The following is a 24,188-nucleotide window of genomic DNA, read 5'->3' as shown; positions in this document are numbered from 1 at the left end:
AAAAAAAATCAATGAAATAAAACAAAGAATCCGATGAGTGGCAAGGAGAGCAATAGGAGGAACCAAACAATTTACAAACTAGTTTAAAACCTGGGGCTGCTGCCATCTTCATCTGCCAAGGTGCTAAAGGGTACTACTCATCTGAGTCCTTCCTTCAGTCTTTAAATCACTAAATAAGTAAAGTTGCAGAAGCAGATTTTTAGTCTCTCCAATAAGAAAACAAGGCTCCGAAGCCAAGTGCCAGCTCTAATTTTATCATTTAAGCAATACACAGCACGATACAGCCCTGCCTACAACAGAATCTCAGACGTATGGCACTTCATTGTTAATATCAATAACGTTCACCCATCATCACACCCCTTTCCCCCCAGCTCAAAATAAAATCTAACAACCTGAAGATTATTTGCCTTAATTGCAGCTACATCACTGTTTGCAGGGCATGCTGACAATCCCTGCTTAGTATGTGCAGTTGCTGGGGCAACGCATGTGAAGAGCACGCCTTTGTGTTGCCACATGCATCTTCAGGAGCTGTGCCAACAGCCAACACCAGAGCCCCCACAGCTGGAGGATTTAACACCTTCCTCCCCAGGAGCAGCCTGCCCGTCTTCAGCACAGAGGCCTTGGCAGGCAGCCCACGCCTAGCACCGCTTCTCTGCTCACTGACAGCTGCACAAGGACAGACGGCCGAGCTTGGCGCAGTCACATACCAAGGACACCGTGGCACCTTACCACATCAAACATTCAGCAGAGCTAGGTTTCATTTGCAGGAGTAGGCAGTTCACTGTGCACATAGCTAATGAAGGAACGAAGTGTTGAGCACCACCAAAAAATAATATTCTTCTGAAGATGTCCTGTCTAGCTGTTGTCTCCCTGCCTGCCCCCTCCAAGCTAACAGAAGGTTGCAGCACATCTAGAGGACTGCAGCATCTTCCCTCCATCTCCATAATTCTAACCTAGAATCACAGGATCATTAGAATTGAAAAAGACCACTAAGATAGTCTACTGCAACCATCAACTCATCACCACCACATCACTAACAACATCCCTCAGTACCACATCGACCCTTTCCTTTAACACCTCCAGGGATGGTGACCCCACACCTCCCTGGGCAGCCCATGCCAGTGCAGCACCACTCTGAGCAGTTTTTCCTAATATCCAACTTTGCTCTGGTGCAATTTAAAGCCATTTTCTCTTGCTCAAAATAAGATCCACGTGCACACATTCCTATCAACCTCTCTCATTATCTCACAGGGCAGACTTTTTTTCCAGATTTTACCTCCCAATTCCTATCATATTTCTTTGAGATGAATGCTTTAAAGGTACATTGGTCTGCTTTGCCTACAAGCTTTCATATCTTTTCTAAGAAAGCCCTCCATCCACAAGGCTTACACACTACTATAAAAAAAAAAGCCTTCACTTTATATATGCACACATTTATCAAAGAAACATCTGCTAATCTTATGAAAAAAATAGGAACAAGAAAATTTTTCTGGAGGTCAAGATTACAAGCTGAATCTGCCATTATGGCAAATAAAACTACTCTAATAATTATGAATGCAATAAAAGGAGGCCATTCACATGTAAACGCAGCTAATTACAGCATACATAAATGCCAGTTAAAATGCTAAATACTGTAATCCAGGAAGTTTTGTACTCCTTTAGGAGCCCCAAGCATCACTAGTGTGGAGTGCAATGTCTGAAAATCACCACAGAAAGTTACAGTTGGGATCTCAAACACCCTTGAGCAGTGTATGGAAGACAGCATCCACAATGTTATGATCTGTGACTGTGAGAGAAGCAAAAGGAATAAGAAGCCAGGCAATCTTTATCTGATATTAATGCAAGGCCAAGTCTTTTACAGCACTCTTCTACAGACACATCCCAGGGAAGAACAAGAAGTCAGCAAGCTGTAAGACGTTGCTGCTCTGCTCACATAACCTAACATCTGATACCACCTTTGTATTCCAATGAAAGTTCACGTTTGAAGTAAATAAAGGGATTCCTGAGCTTTCTCAAAGGTCAGCAGAGGCTCACAACCACACATTTCCCCACCTCTCAGATACAGGCACGTTCCATATAGGTCTGTATTTCATGTACAAATGCAAACATCACAGCACACAAGGCATCTCAATTCATGTTTGTCTCCACTTCAAGAGTCAAAAACCACCAGCAACAGAGAAACATGGGATTAGGCAGGGAAACAGAAAATGAAAAGGCTTCTTGTGGTTCCAGATGTTGCAGCAGGCTTTGCAGAACACATCAGGGTTTCACAGAAGAGCATTAATCAGACCCTGTAAAGTTTGAGGGGGAGAAGGGGGAGAGGCAAGAACTGCTGCTCTCATCAAGCAAGATCAGTGGCCTTTAGCCAGTAATAAAAAAAATAAATAAGGTTGAAGAGAGAAGGAAGCACATTCAGACTGTCAGAGCTGATCCTTTTATCAAGACAGCTGTGGGTGTGGTAAGGAAATGCAAAAATCAGGAAAGTGTCACTATTCATAGTGAATGCTACAATCTTGTTTGTCACACAGAAGGCAGCTCTACTGCTAAGACTTCACATCATTCTGAGGTGCCAATTTACAGCATTCCCCTTTATCTCCACTGTTCCTCCAGCTCTGGATTGCTCCAGGCACCATCCTGGCAGATAGCCCAGGCTGAGAAGCTGCCACTGCTCCATGCTCTGAAACTGTTCCTACATTGCAATGTGGGACAACCACTCAACCCAGACGCAGCATGCCTGGATGCTTTCCTTTGCAGCACTTCTCCTGATACAGTGTCCCAAAAGTCAAGCAAGTTCCTGGTCTCATTCATGGTCTAACTGGAAAACAGATTGAGAATAAAGCTGCAGCTTACAGAAGATAGAGGAATCAAAAGAAAGCCACACATTATCCTTAAGGGACATTTAACCCAAGTGTATCCAGTGCTAGGCAGTACCACCCAAGTATTTCATGACACTTATTCTGCGATATTTATGAGGTCTGAGATGCTATTAAACCTTCTGGAGGACTGCTTTCTGTGATCCCAACTCCTGTCACTAAGAACATAAATGGGAGAAAGAACATGAATGCAATATATGTAAAGCTGACACAGGCAGGCATGCCCTGGCGTGCAAAATTCTCCAAGACAAATACAGAGGTGGGGGGAGGTTTCCAGGGTTCAAATCATCACTTGCAAATGCATATTTTTTTTATTATTATTATTATTTTTTTTTTGGTTCTTAGGCAACTGATCATCTTCCAGCAGTAAGAAGCAAACAAAAGCTGGTGCCACCTCCAAGAAACACAAGCAGATGAAAGGCAGAGCTCGCCAGTTCTCCAGCACCTCACCCACTCACGCTCACCTGGAAGAGTCACCAACCTGCTCCTCCCATACTGCCCAGTTTGAAAACTGTTGGGTTTGTTCCCTTTGCTGTATCTCTCAAGAACACAGCACCTAATTTCCCAATCTTTTTAACTTTCACTGTAATAACTGCCCCTGAAAGCATAAGTGAGAAGAGTGAAGAACCAGGCCTACGCCATGCAGAGTTTTCAGGAACAGGGCAGACAGTGGGCCAGGAGTAAGCGACTCCCCACTTGCAGGCAGGTAACTGACCTTCGGCACCAGGAGAGCTGGGGAATGCTGGGGGCTCAATAAACACAGCAGCAGTCCCTCCTGCAGTCTGGGACACCAATGAAGCTTCTTAGGAAGCAGCTCAGCAGTAACCTCAGCAAGCGGCTTTGTGCCCTGCCTTACTGAAAGAGAACTAGCTCTTGTCTTTCCAGAACATGGGGGTATAACCATAGCCCTTTTGTAAAGAAAACATGCGGATGAAAGCAGAACCAGGGCTTATAAAACAGAGGATCAAGCAGGGAATCTGGGAAAGCACACAGTAAGATTCTCATTCTGTTGGATGAGACCATTACTTTCCTGTCTGAATACCTTAAGAACACGTCACATATCTCTGAAGCAAGCTTATCTGCTTTTTCTCCATACGGATGTCTGTCCTGCCCAGAGGATCTAGTTCAACTCAGACAAACATGTCCTTGGGATTTGATACCTTTGTAAGGTCAATTCTATCAGTTGCAAAATTGAGGCAAACCCTCGCTAAAAATAAGACAGACAAAATATTTTTGAAGCAGTGACTGCAGTTCCTGGGTATTTTCACTAGAGCCACTCGCTGCTAAGAGCCAACTCTGAGCCAGACCATCACACAGAGGCAGCGTTCACCCTCAGGAAGGGGTTAACCAGCACAGAAGGGCACTGATGTCCCAGGGCCAGCAGAGATGAGGGGGGCAAGAGGCTGCTCCTACACCTTGGCAGAGCACAGCTGCCCCCAGCCAAGGAAACAAGACCCAGTATTGCACATAAGTAGCATTCATTGCTCTTATTTGTTGGCTGGTCTTTCCATAAGAAAATTTCTCCTTGGAAAGTCAGACCATGTGAGGGAGAATGCTTGGTAATTACATGGTGCCTTCTGTGCTCTCCACTTTCTTAATACAGGGGTGCCACAGAAGTAACATTACCCTGGCTTTGTTCCCCTTCTTAAGATGACTTGTACAAAACAACTAATTAATGTCAGACTGTTAATGAGCTATTGCTGTGAGTGACTAGAATAAGCAAACAGAACATACTTAACATTGCAGGTGCAAACCCAAGGACAAAAAACACAGTAGAGGAAGCCCTTCTCCCTGCTCTTCTCTCTCTCTCACACTCCTTTCCTCTCTGGACAGAATAAAACTTTTTTTTTTTTTTTTTAACATAAAGACACTTCCTATGTATTTACTTTGGCCAACACCAGCCATTTATGGACTGAACAAAGTGTGAACACGTTTCTGAGCTGAAACTAGAATACTAGCTTTTAGTTGAGAAAAGCTTTCAGTTCCCAGATCCCAAATGTACTTCTTGTGACACTGGCATCAGTGAAAGCAATTGCAGAGGCACTGCGTGCACTGGGCAGCATAGCACAGTTGCTCACACAGCTAAGAAGGGTTTCTAAACTGAGGGACCCATTGCTCATGTCAGTACACAAAAACCAGCATCTGGGCATGCTATCCACTGCCAAATACGTGATGGGAAGAGAAAGAACAGAGTTTCACCATTTATGAAAGCAACTCCTGTTCTGCTCACTAAAATTTTAGTATTGAACCTGCTGTGAGAAATCAACACCATCAAGGAAAACAAACAAACAATCTTATGTTATCCTGGCAAATATAGCCAGGCTTGGTCAGCCTCATCTGTCATCTCCTATCACACGGAACAAGGAACAGTACCAGATACATAGAAAAGCAATCATGCTATCATTGTCATTTTCCAAGAAAAGCCATGCAAGTTTATGCTTCCAGAAGATAAATCCTAATCCCAACAGTAAACATGAGTAAGTTACAGAAAAATTCACCATACTTCAGGGTAATAATGCTTTGTGCATCCAGCTACAAGCTTTGAGTGTGCTCTTCATTACACTTGAAAGAGTGTGAGAACAGATTACACTCTGATGGAAAGTCACGTGGTCAAAGTTGAAAATGATTTTATGTTCCTTGAATTATTTGTTTACAGCCATGAACTGCTTTATAAAAACAAGATATGTGAAGCATGAGGCTTCAAAGCAAACCAATTACCAGATCCCAAATATAAGTAATATTAACAGTTCCAATGTGCAGTACATTAATCACAATCAGAAGAGAATGACACGATATTTAGGTCCTGCTAAGATGCTAGCTGAAGAAGCAAACAGACACAAGCATTAGAGGCAGAGAGCGAGCAGATAATAGTTTTTTCATTCTGAAGATGAAATCCCTATGGCATAGTCCACATTTTGTAGAAGCCAAGGGCAAAATTCATAGTCACTTCAACAAAGTCATACAGAGACCAGCAGTATCAATCAATAAAGGAAATCTCTCCATTTAATCTAGACAAGAAGTGCTGCTAAGGTTTCACTAGAACTGCTGAAACACAGCAGAGGAAGGAAGCGTTGAATTCAGTATAGAAAAAAAAGTTTACACATACCTTTGAGAACATACCTTCACTTCTCTGCATCAGCTACATGTCTGCATAGTTGAGTATTCCCAGGAGTAGTTCAAAAGCATCCTGCCTTATACTGTAGGATTCAACCAAACCTCTAAGACCTGCACATAGCTGGGCTTTTTGATTCCTTTATAGTTAATACGAAAGGTAAATTTGAGGACAAACTGCACACACACGGTTTCCTCTTAGTTTTGGCTCTTCTCTTTTTTGCTCTCCAGGAAAAATTACTAATCATTCATTTATAGATACAAACAATTCAGCTACTTGAGATTGGACCAATTTCCCCTTGCTACTGTGAGTTTTACTTTCCTCACATACAAGCTACAAATTATTCTGAAAACATGCAGAGAGCTATAATGATGAACAATTAATTGAGTTGCATGATTAATATGCTTTTAGCATTCCAGGCTCAAATATTCATCTGTTCTGTTCATAAGTTCTTATTTCCTATCGTGTTTTTACAAGGATTGTATTTTCCTTAAGAAAAAAATAAAAAAGATAGAGCATTTGTTGTCTTGGCGAGGGCACTACATTTAATAGCTAGAGCTTAGATTTTACATTGCCACCATTCTGCCTACATACAAGGCCCCAGAAGTGACATGTATTAAGGAGAAATTCAATTAAGAAATCTCAACAATTTCTAAGATGCTTTCGTCAACAGAGCAACCTGTAGAGTTACATACCCACAGACAGATCCAGAAAATGAAGAATATATTCTCAGAATATATTTCTGTTTTGACTGATCTACTACAGATAGGTATTCTTAATTAAACAGAGGGATGATCTAAACAGCACTACTACTGGAGTTACCTCACATTGTTTGTTATGAGGGCCATCAACAGTAAAAAAGCATGATCAGGTTATACCGAATGCTTGCTTTTCATCTTCATAGAGTAAGGCATGACTTTTGTTTTGGACAGCAAAATGACAGATAGACTTCTGTCTGGATTGCACACTGACAAGAAATGAATGGAAAAAGGGAGGACATAATTGTTTCAGTACAGAGAAGATGTTAAGAGTGGAGTAGTACGAACAGCATCTCATCACTGGGGAGTGAGTGCTCATTACCTTTGGACGCTTCCATTCAACTTTCCCTCGTGGGGCTTTTTGATAGAAAAGGGACTCATCTGAGGCTGGAAATTCAGGATCTTTGAAGAGCCGTCTCTGCTGGATACATTGCCTTTTCAGCTCGTGGTACTTCTGATCTCTGAAGAGTTGAACTGATGAAGACATATCTTTCTGTATAGGTAAGATGAATATTGGCTTACATAAATTATGAAGCCTCTTTAAAGTAGTCCAAAACATAAAGCATAGTGAAACCCTCACAAGTATTTGACAACAGAGCATAATTTATTCTAAACAAGATTAATTACTGATTTCTGTTTAAGAAACAGATTATAAATTCAATTGTACTAGGTAGTAGACTAAAAAATACAAAACAGTATCATACATATAAGGATACCACTTTTGACTGAAGAGAACTCTTACTAGAAAAGAATTTAAAGGTTCCAGGTAAGAAACAAATATAGCACTTTGCTTTGTCTAATAGATTGGAAATGTAACAGAGTGGATCTTGGCCTTCAGTTCATAGTGCATGTGAAGAGCAAAGCCATCTCTATCCCTGCATTCTTCTATTGGCCACTTCAATTATCTACTGCAACTCTTATGCCTACTTAGAATTGAAAACAGATTTCCACAGTTATCCATCTTAATTAAAGTGACAATACTTTAGCTAGCTTTGTTGTCCTTGATTTTCATGTTATGTTCCAGGGATCTGAATTCCCAGAAGCAGCAAACATTTGCAAATAGTGTTGAGAATAATAATAACCACTAGCAATGAAAGAAAAACAAAACTAACTTGCTTTCAGACCTTGGTTCCAAGAATCATGACTATCTAGCTTTGCAAGTTTAGTCATAGTCACAGAGCTCAAATAAGTTGCTTAAGATAATTCTAAAAATCAAAAATTGACCACACAAATCACTTAGGACAGTCTGAAGCCTAGGGAACACGAGGGATGGAGATACTCCCATCTTTGTAGGGTGCTATTTCAAGAAAGTGAAGAGAGTGTTTGAACTTACTCTGTATGGAACACTTCTTTTGTACAGCGATTTCTTTCCTCTTCCTTCCTAGTATGGGTTAAGGATGTATCTCCCTTTTCTCGACGTATCTATAGCAATGAAGACAAACGCAGGTTACCCACCCCAGCTATGAGAGCTAAAACCACACGCTTGCAACAGAGAATGGTGTTATGTTGTCCTAGCAGCCTACTTGCTGTGTCCTGGTACGGTGATCTCAGCCTGTGATCCCTGAGCGACGCGCGTTACACATTGCGTAAGATTCCACAGATTTGCAGAAAACTGAACGAAGCTAGGCACAAGCATTTCCCAGCAGGCAAGTGAACACAATTGGAGAAATAGAAAGAAGTAATGAGGAACACTTGGAAACATCAAATTTGCGATGACTGCTTTTGTGCATGAAAGAAAGCTACTGCAGCCAAAATAATAACATAGGAATGGTTTTGAAACCCTCCCTCCCTTCTTCTCCCACTCCACTCACTCTTTTCCTTCCCTCGCCTCAAACTAGATAGTGTTTCAAGGATGTAAAGTGCTGCTCTACTGCCTTCACTCATGGGAATGGGTGCTCCTCCAAATCACTGCCATTCCTGCATCCACTCCAAAGCCTCCTAACTACACTCAAAGTAATTCTCCTGTGAGCACGACCTTGTTTCTACTAGCAGAATCTTACACAGCAAAGTGACAGAACAAGAAACAAGTCTATGTATGATATTTGGATGAAGCAAATATTAAACGCCTTTCTAGGGATTCAAATCCCCTCTTGGATCAAAAATCCAGAAATAATGTTTGCATACACCAGGACCGTAATTACTTGGAGTCAAATCCTAATACCACTGGGATAGAAAAATTTACTGTATCTTCAGCCAGGCCACGGGTTCCCCTTTTTGAACTGGACCTTATATTCTGTTACTGTGTTATCCAGCTTCAATAAAACAAAACTGCATGCAATCAACTGTTCAAAAACAAATACCTCATTAATACTCTGCCATTTGTAATAATGTCCTTTTTTCTAATGTTTATTTTCTTGTTAATTATCCCCCTAAAATGTCACAAGACATCTTAGTTATCAGATGGTTTCCTAAGACAAAATGAAATAGACTTGCTTCCCCTCACCAGCCTTTAAAGCCCCACCACCAGTTCTTTAAAGTCAAATTATCAATTATAAAAAGATAGCTCAGGGACAAAAGAAAAGCATTAGTTTGGCTAATCTCAGTAGAATACAGATCATCTCACGATAACTGATATTCTTGCTTATTAAAAATTCCCCACAAGCTAAGTAAGATTCTAAACTCAGCCTATCTGCAAGACGCTTGTTTTTAGAATAGCCCAGGGTGATCAGGTTTTCAGCTGCTATTGCCTAACTCATCAAGATTGTCTTTAATGACTTTGCCCCACATCCTCTCTCTCTTTCTATCTTCTAAATTGGAACACGAGACATTCCAGGATTAACACCCCCACACCCACTGCATCACAGCCAGTATTGCAACAACACACAAATTGCATTCATGAAACGATGTACACGACCTCAAGCTGCTGGCTGTGTCACCCCAAGCTCATGGGCAGCACACCCTGGGGGGAATACACCCGAGGAGAAGGAAGCCGCCACCTAGCCTCTTCCAGACTCCCTGTGCTGTCCTGAGCAAGGGGCTGGGCACAATCAAGGGGCTGACCACAGTCTCTAAAACAGCCAAGTGGTCGGAGAACAGAGACTGAGGGATGGTCTCATTCTCTCCCAGGGTGTTCACCCACCAGAACACAGCCCAACTTGATCAAGACAGGCAGAGAGCCCCTGGTTCCCACTCCACTGACTTGTTTTAAAGCAGGTCCCAGATGCTGCCCCTCAGTTGAGCACTGAAGCTCTCAAATTACCCAGCTGTGCTCTCTGTCCAATCGCAAGTTCACAGTATGCGTTAAGATACCCTTCCCTGCTCTTCAACAGATTTATCTTCAGTTCTGCTGGCACTCACAGTGTGCAGCTGCACTTGAGGAAAACACGAAGGCAGGTTTGGCAGCTGCTCTGTCCAGGATTCCCTACACTGTCATGTGCCATAGTGTGAGCTGGGTACAGCACAGAGAGGGCTCAGCAGTGCAGTCCTAAAAATATCGTGCCACATTTTAGAGGCTGTATAACCAATGAGTGTACAGATGTATAATTGATAAGCACACAGAGAAGTTAGGCTGGTCTTTAGAGAGCATATAGCGGGAAAGATTATCGCATTGGAAAGGGATAATAGGAAATTAATGGAAAAGCCTACCCGTGTCCTGGGCTCACAGAAAAAGACCCCAAGAGGAGCACTCTCTAGAGAGAGATCCTTCCTCGCTGGCAGTCAGCCCTTAAATGGGGTCTGGGAGAGGTGGAGCCAGGCTCCAGCCCTTCTGATCACACAGGTGAATTGCCTTCACCTGTGCTCCCACGGCTGACTCATTGCTTGCCTCAGGTGATCAATCAGAGGTTCAGGCCATGATTCAATAGTTCCCAAACAAAGACCCTTGGCCACTCTGTCAAGGAAAAGAGATCGCTCTAGAAGAAGGACAGAAGACAAAGAAGAAAAGAGGGGCGGGGGGGGGAGGGGGGGGAAAACAAAAAACCAAAAACCCAGCTCTAAAGGTTAGACGTCATGCTTTTGCTGATTGTTCTTTCTCTGACTGTATGTAACAGCTTAGTTCTTTTCACTTTTCTGGTCTCCGAGCTGAGCTCCCCAGCAGTCCAGCACAGTTGATCCCAAGGTTTCTCTGGAGTCACAACTAGCCCCTTAAGCCAGCAGGAGTATAGGAGGTCCTGCAACTCTTGACTTTCAAACACCAAGCTTTAAGGTCTTTCTCTTACCCTTTCTTTTCCAGTGGAATTCTTATTTCAATCAGCAGCACAGTGAAGCCAAGTCACTGCAGGTCCCCTCTTCCATAGAGCTCCACCCAAGGTTCGCCTCTCAGCCTGGCAGTACAAACACTGTGCCCTTACTCACAGTTCACACTCAGAGATGCTTCCCCCATCAGAGTGAGCAAGGTTCTGTCTTAAGCACATTCAACATAGCTGCAAATACCAGCTCCTGGCAGCTTAAATTAAAGGGACATCTACTTGAAATGCAGCTCTTTACAAGATCATTAAGTATTACTCCCACTCTGGAGAGCCTCAGTCAACCACTCTTTCTTTACACTCACATTTTCCCATCTTAAATGTTCTCTTCCCAGCTGCTACGCAGAAGGACCACAACAAACAGCCTGACTAACTGTTCAGACGGGCTGAGCGAAAATTACACTCTAGCTGCCATTAAAGCTGTGCAATGAGCACACAAGAACTAACACAAAAAGTCATCTCTTTTAAGCCTATTTGTGTCGCTGTGTGTGACTAAGCACCATGCAGGATAAAAAGTCAGGAGTTGCTGAAGCCGTGGAGTTAGCTGCCCCATACACGAACCCCCTCTCACTGCCATCCCCACAGTGCTCAAATTCTGAGCCTTACAGAAAGCAATAATTTCCCTTCCAAAGGTGAACGCTGCCAAGCAGCTGCAGCAAAACCTCTGGTCTAGATGGAACTCCTCTTCAAGGAAGAGACTTGGCATGCTTCGCTACATTAATTCTACCACATACCCCACTTCTCTGTTCCAACTGAAGGATTCAAAGGAGTTTTCATGCACAGCAACAGGACTAAAAGGGCAAAGTAAACTTCTAGTTGATATTTAACTCCACAGTGGAAAAAGACACTGCTCCTTCCAACAAGCGGCACCCCCAGCCTCAGCACTGCACCCCTGCTGCTCCAGGAGCCCCTGCCTGAGATGCCAGGAAGCCAGCAGGGACACACACAGCACATACTATGCTCTGGGGTGGCACCCTGATTTTAAGATATTATCCCTTTGCTAGCATCAAGCTTGCTTTTCTCTCGTGCAAATGGCAACGTTACCAATAATAACCAGTATTTGGTTCTCAGGTTCCCCTTTTGAAATTGGAGTTGTGAGCTGCCTCAACACTGCGGAAAAACTCTAACTCAAAGCTCTACTCTTTCAGAACCAATCTATCAGTCAGCCTTAGAGCCACTGTTTGGATTATAACAGCAACACAGGGACTCAAGTGCTTAACTGTTTGCAAACATAGCTGCCTAGTGCTTTTGCAAACATCTCTTCCTCAGAACTCCTAGCTTGCTTCAGGGCAACCAAGCCAGTGAGTGCCTGCAGAAAAGCAGCCAAAAGCTTTAAATTACTCTGAACTGTTTTCCTATTAAACTCCTAATTGAAAATGCTTCCAGGACTTCAGCTGGAAAAGGTTATTTCCTTCTCCTTCTGTGCAGAATGACTGCAGGTCCTTACAAAACAGTGACTCTGCAAATTTGCATTATGTGTCGGGGAATTTAAAGCAGTTGCAAAACTTCTGCTTCAATACACTGTGGCATCATGATCTTGACCATTACTTTCCTACTAATGCAGCAGCAACATCACTGCCCATTACATTAAACATTCCTACTGGAGAAATGTACTCATTCGTATTCTTTAAAAATTTCAGCATACTAACTGCACTGGGAGTCTGTATGCTATAATGCGTGTCCTCTGCTCTTTGGCATCAACTTATTTAAAGCACAAAGTTAGTGTAAAATTCATATTTAATGGATATGCAATTGCATTAATAAGAGCATGCTCAATTCAGATCAAATTTGCTACACAGGGTATTTCATAGCACTGAGGTCCCGTGTTAATGACCACAGCCCTTCTCAGTTTGGCATAGCAATGCTCTCCTCACAGGATGAAATGCCAAGTGCTATTGCAAGCTTTGAACAGCATGGCAGTACCATGTTAGCCATCCTTTCATGCAGCTTTTGAATTTTCTACAAAATAAGGTTAATTTCACTATCTATGGCTCTCGGTACTTCAGTAGGTATATAAAGGTTTCTCTGTCTCAGCTCAAGAATTCACTGCAGGAAAGAAACACAAGTCTTTTTTTTTTCCCTAATATAAACAGAAAAACGCCAACATTGTGCTGCTGCTCAGTTTTGCCATACTTTGCATCCAAACTGATAGATCAAAGATCACATATTTTCAGCTGAGAACATCTGCTTCCAAGCAGAAATTCAGGGGAGGCTAACTAGACAGCAGGAGAAGGACTGGCCACAACTGTCTGCTTTCATGGATGGTATCAAGGAGCAGCAGAATCTCCTGGCTACAAACCAAAGTTTTGCTATGATAACATTAATCACAACACGTTCCTTTTCTTCTACTGCAACATGATAGTGCTTAACTAGGGATTTTTTTTCAGGGCTTACTGAGACAGAAAGTTTTCATATAGCAGTAACTGGGAGACAGGATACAGCTTCTAATGCAAAGCCCACATCCAGCAGAATGGCTCAGGGAGAGGAGTTTCAAGACCCTTCCAACAACCCCAAGAGCTGAACAGGAGCCCTACCAGGAACTGAGTTATTTATTTTCAGTTTGCAGTCCTCACACTGATTCCCCTCTCCTCATGAGACACAAGCTGCACACAGAGCTACCTGTCCCACCGCTAGCGTGCTTGCGTGGTGGCAATGAGGGGACAGAACTCAGCTCTAAGTCACTGAGTGCTGACACACGGCAGCAGTAATTCAAGGCAAGTGCTGATCAGCAGTCTAGTTATCTCTCAGATGCAGAGGAATACATGAGAAACTACATATACAGTGCTGAAGCATCACCCCTTTCTTCCAACCTTTCTTCTAGTTGGGCCGCAGCCAGAAAAAAATTACAAACCCCATTCTTACCCTCCAGAAAGGCAGAGCTGGATTCACAGCTTTAGCAAAGCAAATCCTTTGGAGTGTAAATTGCTGGCTAATTGCACACTGCAGCCACCTCTCCCACAGTTAGAAGCACAGCTGTTCAGTGTTTGAGGGCACGAGCTGAGGGTGTTCAGGCTGCACAGGTGGAGCGAATAGCAGCTGAGAAAAGCTGCACTTACAGGTGATTATGCCCAAGAGCAAATGCTCCATCCGGCACGAGCAGAGATTGCCCCACAACCTTCAACCCAACTGAAAAAAATACAGTGTTTTTTTTGCTACCGTGTTTTGTGTGGCCCCTAGCCCTACTCAAATGTAAGAATCAAACTCCTGGAGGGCTTTTCGCACCAAGAGCAGGAGCAGCTTGGCCAGCAGGGCAATTTCATTGGAAGCCACTGAACCAAGCAGCTCTCTCTGAGTAACATGAGGCAGTTAAGTTTCTCTGAGTACATTTTAGCCCCAAGACACCCGTGTTTTGCCTGTGTTCCACTGCAGATGCACAAGTCCCTTGTTAGATCTCAGTCAGCACTCAGAAATTCAAAACACTCCGCACATCTGGGTTCAAAGGGGCTTTATAGAGGCAGAGTGACAGTACAAGAATGAACACAGAGCACAACAGCGGAACAGCAGGAAATGCTTTTCTGAACAGCCGTGCACCAACACTGCCAATGTGCGTTAGAAGTGCATGCCCAGAGATGCTGCTTCTCTTTCAGGTCAGAGATTGCCACATGCCTAATTTTGGTGCTGTTTCCCTAGTGGAAGGAAACCTGTTTGGGCCTGTGAACGTTGCACAGCATTCAATCTTTGTCCACCTTGATTCTAAGCTAGCATATTTCTCTTGTTACCAACAAGCAAGTGAAGACACAGAGTGGCCAAAGGGCACATTTGAAAAAAACATCCCGGCGAAACAGATTTCCCAATCTGCACAGGCACCAGCATATTTTTCAAAAACGTAACATTCAGTGGCATCCACTGCAGCCCTGATCCCTGGGAGATTTACAGCTAATTGCAGAGAGGTACCATTCCAGTTTTGAATTCGAAAGAAAGTAATTTAATATGATGGATGCTGATTGTTACAATTAACATTAGTGCAAGTCAAGAGATCTATAACAAACTGTAAAGAAAATGCTAACAGCAATGTCAGACGATTTGTTCCAGCCATGCTTTTGTACTGAAACCACGGGAAACAATTCTCTTTAGAATTCCAATATCTCTCCATCCTGTCTTTTCATAAAAGCTAGTTCAAAAAAGGTCTACAATCAAATTAATGGGTAACTCTATTAGGCTACTCCATTATTTTATGCATCCACTTATCTACTATTGTAGACACAGTATAAAAGTCTCTCCTTTGGAAAAAATAAGAAAGATGAAAATACCCACTTGAATTTCCACAGTGAAAGAATCCACAGTGAAAACTGGCATAATTTCAGATGATCAGAAACAGTATGGAAAATGGAATTATATGAGAACTGAGATTAAATCACACTTCATCATTCTGGCCCCCTTATTTGGTATAACTGGTAAAGATGGCTGTGTTGGTGCTTGGCTGGTTATTCCAGAAGTAATGAGAGCAGCCACACTTTGCAGTAAATCACAGTGACTGCTTGGCTCAGTGTTAGCATACAACTGCGATGCCACATTCTGTAAGAAATGTATCTTAAAGCAGTAGACAAAAGCATTTTGTCACTGTGCTTGCTGAAGTGCTGGTTACTAGTAACAAGTGTCCATCCTGGTGCTGAAGCTGTAAATCAAGTAAATAAAGGATTCCTTAATACCTTCTGCACTTACCTAGCTGACATGGGTCCTGCTCCGAGGCACATCAAACTCCAAACGGACTCCTGCAAACAAAGATCCCCTCAGCTTCTTAACCTGAAACTCTTTGGATTGTACCAAGAGCACATCAGTAGAGGGGTGTGTTTCAGGATGACCCTTACAATGATGAGTCACAAGGGACTCCAGGAAACAATCTGAGCTGACCCAAAATGCAGAGTCTTGTTTATTCCTGGTAAATTGTTATCTGTAGTTGTGGCTGTAACTGGAAATGAATTTTTAAAGGAGGAGATGAGGCAAGGCTGCTTGGCAGGAGTTGCTGGCATTTTTTTGTACAGAAAACAGGGCAGATTAATGTGCATCATGAAAAAAATGATGTTCCTTATTAGGCTGCGCACTATTCCTCAGTTGCATAAAGCCACTGTTCGTGCCTTGGCTTCAGCGGACCCTTCTGATAGCGGCTCGTCCAGGTTGTGGGGAAGAATCACACAGCATTTCTGTGGGTCTTGCAGTTGGGTGGCGGTTAGCAGACCACAAGATGCTGCAAAACCCAACAGGTGGCTTTGTGCCCTCAACCAGGAGTGCTGCGGCAGGCCCAGAGCAGCCTTGGGGCTGGCTCTTGCACATTGCCAAGTTCTGTCTCCTGGTTTGACTGCAAACAGTCTAGCATGTGCCTAAAAGATGTTATTTCTATTTCCCTTGCAGAAGGGAAAACAGCCTGAATGGGGAAGATGTCCTGAGAAAGCCTCAGAACTCCAGAGGTCCCAAGTTGTCCAGGAAGCTGAGCTGTTCCACAGCTGTGTCAAACAGCTCTTTGTGCCTGAGATGTCACAAAACTGCCCACACTCTCACACACTTGTCTAGTCTTGCTCCTCTCCCCTAGCAAACAAGGGAAGACAGGCCAGTTCATGTACAGAAATTGGGAAAATAACACATTTTTCTGTGCTGGGAAAGATAATTTTTAAAAAAGGTCAGAAATAAATTCCCATTTAAAATTGGTTTTGGTGAAACAAGCTTCTCTACATATTCAATTTAGCCACAATTTCATTCTGGGTAAATCCTGAACATTTGGGTTAACTTGACATGAAAGTTTTCTCAGTTGAGGACTATAAAAAAAATCCACCTTTACCTTTGGGCAGCTTTCACTTACATTTTTGTAGATGTAGCCCAGTTCCTAAACAAGTATCACTTAAGTAGACGTTGCAAATTGTCATTTGCTCCAATAGCCTTAAATATTCTCTCCGATTTGTTTCTTCCATTTCATTCTTCCTATTACAGCATAGCTGGTGTGAGTTTGCAAACAGGCCCATTCCTCCCAAACCTTGCTATTCAGCAAATCTACTTGCCTGAAGGAATTTAAGAGGACAAGTTACATTCAGAAAACACTATGAAGACAAAGTGTTAAATAAGATTGTAAATCTCCACCCTGCAAGGCTCACTGTAGGACTGCTTGCTTTCTTATAAAGTGCTTACCCAGCTTCCTTTTGAAGGCATAGCTGAAGTTTGGACAGAAAGTCCCTGGAAGCTGCCACTACAGCTCTAGCATGTAATGCATAAAAAAAAAAAAGCCCTACACAATAAAGCCATGTGTTTTCAATTTGTGATTAAGTAAGCAGACTAGAGTTTAAATCCTAATAAAAAAACAACGTCCTCCTATATACACCACGCATGCTGTGATTCATTTGCATGGTTGAGGGAAGAACATGGAAAATCACAGGAGTACAACAAAATTCTGCTATTTTCTGAGGTGATAATTTTCACAGCTTATACAGACATGTTATTGTGTAGCTGCTTTTGATCCACCATGGAACAAAACTCTGAGAACTTTTTTATGTATTAAATCTGGTGCCATAATCCAAGAATTACATGTAATTTATCTGGGCTGAGGAGGAGCTTCTCCTGAAGTCTCTTCTTTAGAAAGGAGGCAAGATGAGTCTCACAGGCAGGCAACCAAGAGCAGGCAGACAGCCGTGTTCTCACTACAGAACCATGACCAAATAAAGCCCACCTTGTAATTCAGTAGGATTGCATCAAATTACTCAGAAAGACACGCTCACATACACTGCTATGGTCTAGAAAGAGGTCTCACAAGCTGGGGACAACATGGCCTTTCAAACACAGTCCCTGAATCTTTGGAAGTTGTTGCCAGCAGCCTTTAGCCTGCCAGTGGAAGATATCCTGAGCACCATCATCACATGCTCTTCTAGGCTGCTTCACACTGTTGATTCAGCGTCGCTTCAGAACTCCTCGGTTTGCCAGCACAGGCACAGGACTTGCTCCTCCTCCCTGCAGCTTGCTGTTTTCCTGTGCTCCAAGACAGCATAGCCCAGACTGTGGCACATGGCCAGATGGGTGCTGTGCTGACCAGCAGTGTCTCACCCAAGGCCCCTCACAGCTGCAGACAGAACACAGCTGAGCTGCAGCAGGGTAGGACTGCTCATGGCATGGCTGCCAATAATTACAAGGGATTGTTATCTAGAAGCAAGCACTGATTTTCTCTTTTCCACTCAACCCTGACTCAGAAGAGTTCCTCCTAGGGAAGGACTCTCTTCACAAAGAAGGACATGACAGCACAGTCATCTTCACTCCAGACTTGGGCTGCTTTATAATGAGGCTGTTTTCATGCCTGTCAGAACTGCTACAGCTGTGTCAGGGCAGCTTTGCCCAACTCATGACTTCATACCACAGACACCAGTCACCTTGCAATCACATTGCACTGCCAGGTTCTTGTGTCCCACCAGAGTTATGCTCATCTATTATTCACTTAAATGCATGGGGCAATTTGTTAATAAAACATCAGGTGGTTTCCAGCACAGATTCTCCTTAAAGCCTACATGTTTATTCTACTCTTTAATTTAGGCAGTTCTGTACAGAGGACCCCAAGAGGCAGAACTTTAAAACTAACCACAGCATACAAATAGCTTTCAGAGTTGCATATCCAGTTAAGGTCTGATTCTGCTCAATAGCAGCACTTTCAGTACCCAAAGGGCAGCTGTAAAAATGAAGGGGGACAGTTTAGCAGGTCTGTTGTGGTAGTGTAGGAATGGAATGTTGTTTCTGCGTTAGATATCGAAAAGGGGTAACTGATCTGAAGAAGCAGTTCATGATGTATTTGTATTTTGTAACTTGTCCTTAGAAATAGCTGATGTGAAAAAGTAGAAATACCATATGTTTTAGTAGCAGATTTTAAAATATAGTTGCTGAATTATGTAATAATTTTTGCTTGCAAAACTGCAATAGTTTTTAAATGTTGTGAATAGTAGGGGTATAGTATTATGGACTAGTAAGGCTATTCTGTATAGATAAGTGACCCTCAGCTGAAAAAAACCAGACTTGACAACCATCAAAGAAGCCAGGGCCTCCACACAAGGCCAGACTGTCTCACTCTGTGGGTAGGTTGGGATGCAACAGACAGGCATCAAGATCAAGATACTCCCCTTTTCCTCCTTCCAAACTTATCTCTATCCAAGGACGAGCAGATGTCCAGAAATAATGACTGAGTGTTGAGTGAGCAAATGTTATTAGTTAAATAATTAGCAATGTATACTTAGCTAGCAAAAATTTATGTTTAGCCAGTATCCGTATGTTTAGCTGAGCACTGGTAAGATTGTGAACCTGAAGCACTCAGCCAATGAGGAACCAGGAGAGGAAGAGATAAGTGTAGCATGATAGGGCATTGAAGATGTAACGCTGTTTTCGGTGAGCACTCCTGCTTGCAGGACGCCTGCCACTGCAATTGTGAATAAAATGTTTTCATCAGAGATACCATCCTGATAAATTATTTGGATGTTTCCAACATTAGGACAAGAGGAAATGGTTTCAAACTAAAAGAGGGGAGATTTAGACTGGATATAAGGAAGAAGTTTTTTACAATAAGGGCGGTGAGGCACTGGCATAGGTTGCCCGGGGAGGTGGTGGAATGTCTTCCTGGAGACACTGAAGGTCAGGCTGGATGGGCACTGAGCACCTGATGGAGCTGTAGGTGTCCCTGCTGACTGCAGGGGGTTGGACTGATGGCACACAAGTGTCCCTTCCAATACTAACAGCTCTGTGACTCTATGGTTCTAAGGGGCTGTGTTTGCCTCGGACTGCAGCTCCTGGAAAAGCTCGGTGGCCATTGAGGGGTCTCAGTGCCAGTGTACAGGATTTATACTCTAATTGCATTAACCACAGAATTTCTAAATCTTCAGAAATAAAGGACGTGATTTTACATTAAGAAACACTTATGATTTTAACAGAATTTGGGGGAAAGAAAAAACAACACAGTCACTCCCTGAATTCCCTTTTGAATTCCCTTTTAGGAACAAGAGCTGAGACAGGTGTTTGCAATTATTCTTTGGGTAGGTCCATCATGGAGGAAAAGGAGCCTGAAGCAGAGGAAAATGGCTTCAGGACAGGCACAGTGTGAGGGAAACTCTACAGCGCTTGACTGAATGGACATCAGCAGATCACCCATGAGCCCTTCAGAGCACAACCACAGCACGGTGCTGGGCCCTGCGAGAAAACAATGGCACAATCTCTGCAAAGACGCTCCCGCACTGCATCGCCGACGGTGCCGGCGGGTGCAGCACCGCGCACCTCCCCGCCGGAACCCCAGAGCAGCCGGGAGCGGCTCGGGCGCACGGCTCGTTCCTCCTTCCCCCGCTCGCCGCCGGATCCGCGGCTCCCTCCACCGCCGCTCGCTAGGTGGCGGCCTCGCCCAACGGTCGCGGCCGTTCCTCAGAGCCAGGCGTTCTCCTTCCAGCCTCGGGCGCTGCCCGCCGCCATCTTGCTCCTGGTAAAGGGCGCAGCGCGGACCGAGTTTGTGGGATTCGCCGCTTCAGCCCGTCTCGCAGAGAGCTGGGTGCCCGCCTGCAGCTTTGTGTTGAGGGAGGAAAGCGGCTCAGGGAGTGGCGATGAGCAGCTGGGTCCACGTCCACCCGTGCCCTTGGGCACGTCCTCTAGCCTTCGCGTGGCGCGTTGATAAGGTGCTCATCAAAGCACACCGCAGCTTCGAGCGCGTGGCACACACCGCACGCAGCCGTTTGCTGCTCGTGTAGGCAGGCGGCAGTCAGGCTGAAAAACGCACATGAAGAGGAAACTCCCTGAGGCTCACAGTGAACACAGGATTCCCTTCTCTTTGAGTTGCCATTGGTATTCTGAGTGTTGTGTAAACATTAAATATTTAAAACATTGCCTGTAGCATTCTTGTTTCTCGGAGGGATTTGGATAAAGCCGTTGTTGACTCGGGGTCATGAGAACATCTCTCACATTGAACCGTTTTCCATTCTCTGTGCAGCTGAGACTTCTAGGAGCAATGTACCTCTGCAATGGGCTCAATTCATAACCTCGTTTAACAGCAGGAGTTGGAAGGGGCTTTGGTCAGTTCCCACATCGCTTGTGATCTATAGGATGCTGCTGCAGAAGCACCACTTGAGCCATATATACGTTTCATTGCATCAGCCGCGATGATAGGTAAACTACTTTACAAGGCGCCGTGTTAAGATGGAGTCTAATGATAGGTGGAATAAGCTATCTGCTGGAAATGGCTCCAAGCCTGTGCTCGTCAGATCCCAGCTCTGCAGCTCATCTTACATACTGATAATTCAACAGCTACCTTAGTTTCACATGTAAAACTCTTGGTTATTCTTCCCACCAGCACCTGAAGTAAGGAATTCCACGTCCACTTTAGGCATCTGCCCTGTTTTGGTTCTGGCACTAGGTGATTCTGCAGGTCACACAGAATGCTGTGGCTGTGGCAGTTGAAAACCAGGTCTCCTCAGTCATAGCCCAGTGCTCTAATTACTCTTATCCTAGTGCAATTGCCCAACAGTTTTACTGACAACTGATCTAATGTTCTGATCAGTAGCAGTGCATCTTGAGTCATTTAGGTTTCAAGATTGAGGATATTCTGAGCAGGCTCGTTTTTCTGTATTTAAATCTCCATCTCTAGTGTAATGGAGTAAGCAATGACAGGGATGCTGTTCTTGTCCATGTGTGCCTGGGTGTCTGTCCCAGAGTGCTTTGTCATGAAGTGGTAGCATAAAGTATCTTACAGAAAGAGGGGCGCAGGAGGACACGTTTCCCCTCATTTTTCTGGCACATAACTACACTGCCTCCCCTTTCAATCCCACTTCCCACCCAAAGGACAACTGATTCATTTGCAGAGCTACAAAAACTTGGCCTCATCTCACTGCATTTTGCTCATCTTCCTGTTGTATGTGCACAGTAATACATGGGTGGGCAACCTCATTTGTGAGTTGATTTCATTATAGATCAAGTGTGTTCCTCCCCTCACATATCTCACAGTTATCTTCTTCCCTGATGAGGACTTCTTAATTAAAGCATGAACAGTTTGTGATAGAACAGCATTTTCCAAAGATTTTATTTCCTGGGCAGACAGATGCATTGTTCTCCAAAGGCTGGTAAACTATTTATCATGACTCTGTTAACGCATGCTGCTCTAGTTGTTGTTCAGCTTTCTAAGCACTATTGCAAGAATCATATTTTACAGGCCGGTCATAGATTTGGCTGTGAACAGATGCAGTATTCCTACTTTGTAGGATTTTTTCCACTTTCTCCTGTCAGGCAGCTGTACTGTGTTAATACAAGTTCGGGTTGGATTTACTGCCATACTTTACAACAAAACTGAGGCCAGATATGTCACAAAATTACATCTTTGCCCCATTCCTGTTCCCAGGAAAGGGCAGTTGTATTCCCTGTTCCACCAGCAACTGAGGACTCCAGGAGATCATACTGTCTGTGGGAAGAAAGTCACTGATTGCTCCAGTGCGTTCTACCAAACCTTGGCAGTCTTACAGTGTCCCAGGAGCACCCAGCCATGCAATGCCCCCATGCTGCCTTTGGGATCCAAGGTAGCGCTGCAGATCTGTGCAGCTCAGCTCCCTGCACCATGTCCCACTGTCTGGTGTACACTGGAGGCTTTTAATCCTGCTTCTTACATCCACATTTTTATTAGCTTTTAAGGCAACTAGAGCTGCAGGTCAGCCTAATGGGACTGATAAAACACTGATATAATTGAAGTATTGCCACTGGGAAGTTCAGACCTCCAATGTGTTTTTGCAGCTCTCATGAGGACCTCCCTGTGGTTATGAATGCTCTTATCATTCGGATATCTCTGCTTTTGAAGGTGGACAAACACTGATTGATACGTTGTCTGAAAATCAGCAAACAGCAGGCCTGCAGTAGTAACCCCTGAGAGAAATTTTTAAAATTGCAAAATTTTATGACACACAGTAAAAGAGTGCATTTGAGAAAGTGACCAGACTCATAATTTGTTGCCCGGGGCTCAAGAAGACCAAGATTTGAACACAGGAACAAAGCATCATTTTCAGGATCAAAAATCCTTCTTTGATTGACCCTCAGCCTCCACACTCTGTTAGAAGCAGTGAAGCTGCTGTGAAAAATTGGTGCTGTGTAAGTGGCAGCCTGTGCCACTGAATGGACATGTTGTCAGAGACCTTCAGGAATAACCTTTTTCTCCAGAGCTCCAGTTGCATTCCTAGCTGTCATTCTTGTGGTAACTAGAAGAACAGAGGTTTAATGATCTTAATGGCATTTCCCATGGCTGCATGTGGGTGCTAAAAGCATACTCTGAACACTTAAAGTAGAAGATGACACACGCACCGGGGATAGAGCACAGTTGTCAGAAGAAACAACTCAAATCTGTTTTAAACATCTGTTCAGCTGCCAACATCCATTTGGGTGCACTGACTGGGAAGACCTATGCTTAAAATATATCAGCTTCCAGCAAAAGTGACTTATTTTTACTCATTTAGCATCCTTTACTGGCTCCTGTATTTTCACTGTTTTATACCACATTGGTGGTCCAGCTAGACACTGTCCTGAGCAAAACAGGAGGATGTCCTTGGGAGAAGATGCTTCTTTGCAATGACAAACCACTCCAGTAAAACCCAGCTGTAGCTGGTGGCCTAGAAACTGGAGTTTGGATGAGAGCCAGTGGTGAGAGAGGCCAAGGGGAGTGGATGTCACCACAGGGCTAGCACTGTGTCTCCTAAAGAGGGGAAATTTAGACTGGATATTATATATTACTTTTTGCAATAAGAGAATGAAGCACTGGCACAAGTTGCACAGAGACTTGATGGGTACTCAGTCCCTGGAGACACTCAAGGTCAGGCTGGACAGGGCTCTGCGAACCTGATCAAGCTGTAGGTGTCCTTGTTCATTGCAGGGGAGCTGGAGTGTTGACCCTCAAAGGTCCCTTCCAACTCAAACATTTCTATGATTCTATAGTGAGAGGTGCTTTGCAGGCTCCAGTTGTCCCACTGCTCGGACTGTGAGCATGTCACTGGTGTTCCTGATGGCTGCTTGCTCCATCCAGAGGTAAAATGTGTCTTGCAAAATCTTTCATGCTCTTCACCTCAAGGCAGATCAATAGAATTTGAGGTACTCAGTGCCTTATTACAATCCAGTATAAACTCAAAGAGCAAAATAAAGTGAACAAAAATGTTTGCATCACATTATATGTGCTTCTTGCAGGTTTTAGAGGAATGGAGACACCTTGTGAAGTGGGATTTTTCTGGAATCTGAGGGGAACAGTTTTATGTAAAACATTGATGAGAACTTTGAAATTTGGTATACCTACTTCTGAATAAAA

At 43.7% G+C, this 24,188-nt stretch overlaps 1 protein-coding gene and 1 long non-coding RNA gene across 6 annotated transcripts in view; both read right to left on the bottom strand.

Annotated features, from left to right (window-relative positions):
* Positions 1-16,148, bottom strand: part of CAPN6 (calpain 6) — a 55,531-nt gene extending 39,383 nt beyond the window's left edge. Inside the window, exons 1-4 of one of the 5 annotated variants that reach the window (XM_019618276.1) lie at positions 10,329-10,400; positions 8,267-8,365; positions 8,077-8,165; positions 7,066-7,236 (exon numbers count right to left, since the gene is read on the bottom strand). In XM_019618276.1, the coding sequence (XP_019473821.1) occupies positions 7,066-7,230 (165 nt within the window). In that variant the 5' untranslated portion in view covers positions 7,231-7,236; positions 8,077-8,165; positions 8,267-8,365; positions 10,329-10,400. Of the gene's footprint in view, positions 1-7,065; positions 7,237-8,076; positions 8,166-8,266; positions 8,366-10,328; positions 10,401-10,900; positions 11,091-13,789; positions 13,930-15,589 lie in introns of those variants that run through there. The other 4 variants (XM_003208443.4, XM_010715372.3, XM_010715369.3 and 1 more) reach the window with 4 other exon arrangements.
* Positions 16,149-19,849: 3,701 nt separating this feature from the next.
* Positions 19,850-23,756, bottom strand: LOC109369089. The gene is made up of 2 exons (XR_002117734.1): positions 20,150-23,756; positions 19,850-20,065 (listed from the first exon to the last, which is right to left on the bottom strand). It is a non-coding gene; the product is annotated as an uncharacterized LOC109369089 (long non-coding RNA).
* Between the last annotated feature and the right edge of the window lie 432 nt (positions 23,757-24,188).

Source organism: Meleagris gallopavo, chromosome 9 (genome assembly GCF_000146605.3).
Source record: "Meleagris gallopavo isolate NT-WF06-2002-E0010 breed Aviagen turkey brand Nicholas breeding stock chromosome 9, Turkey_5.1, whole genome shotgun sequence".
Classification (NCBI taxonomy): Eukaryota; Metazoa; Chordata; class Aves; order Galliformes; family Phasianidae; genus Meleagris; species Meleagris gallopavo.
Note: the sequence above shows the minus strand (reverse complement) of the source record. Positions and strands in the feature narration are given on the sequence as shown.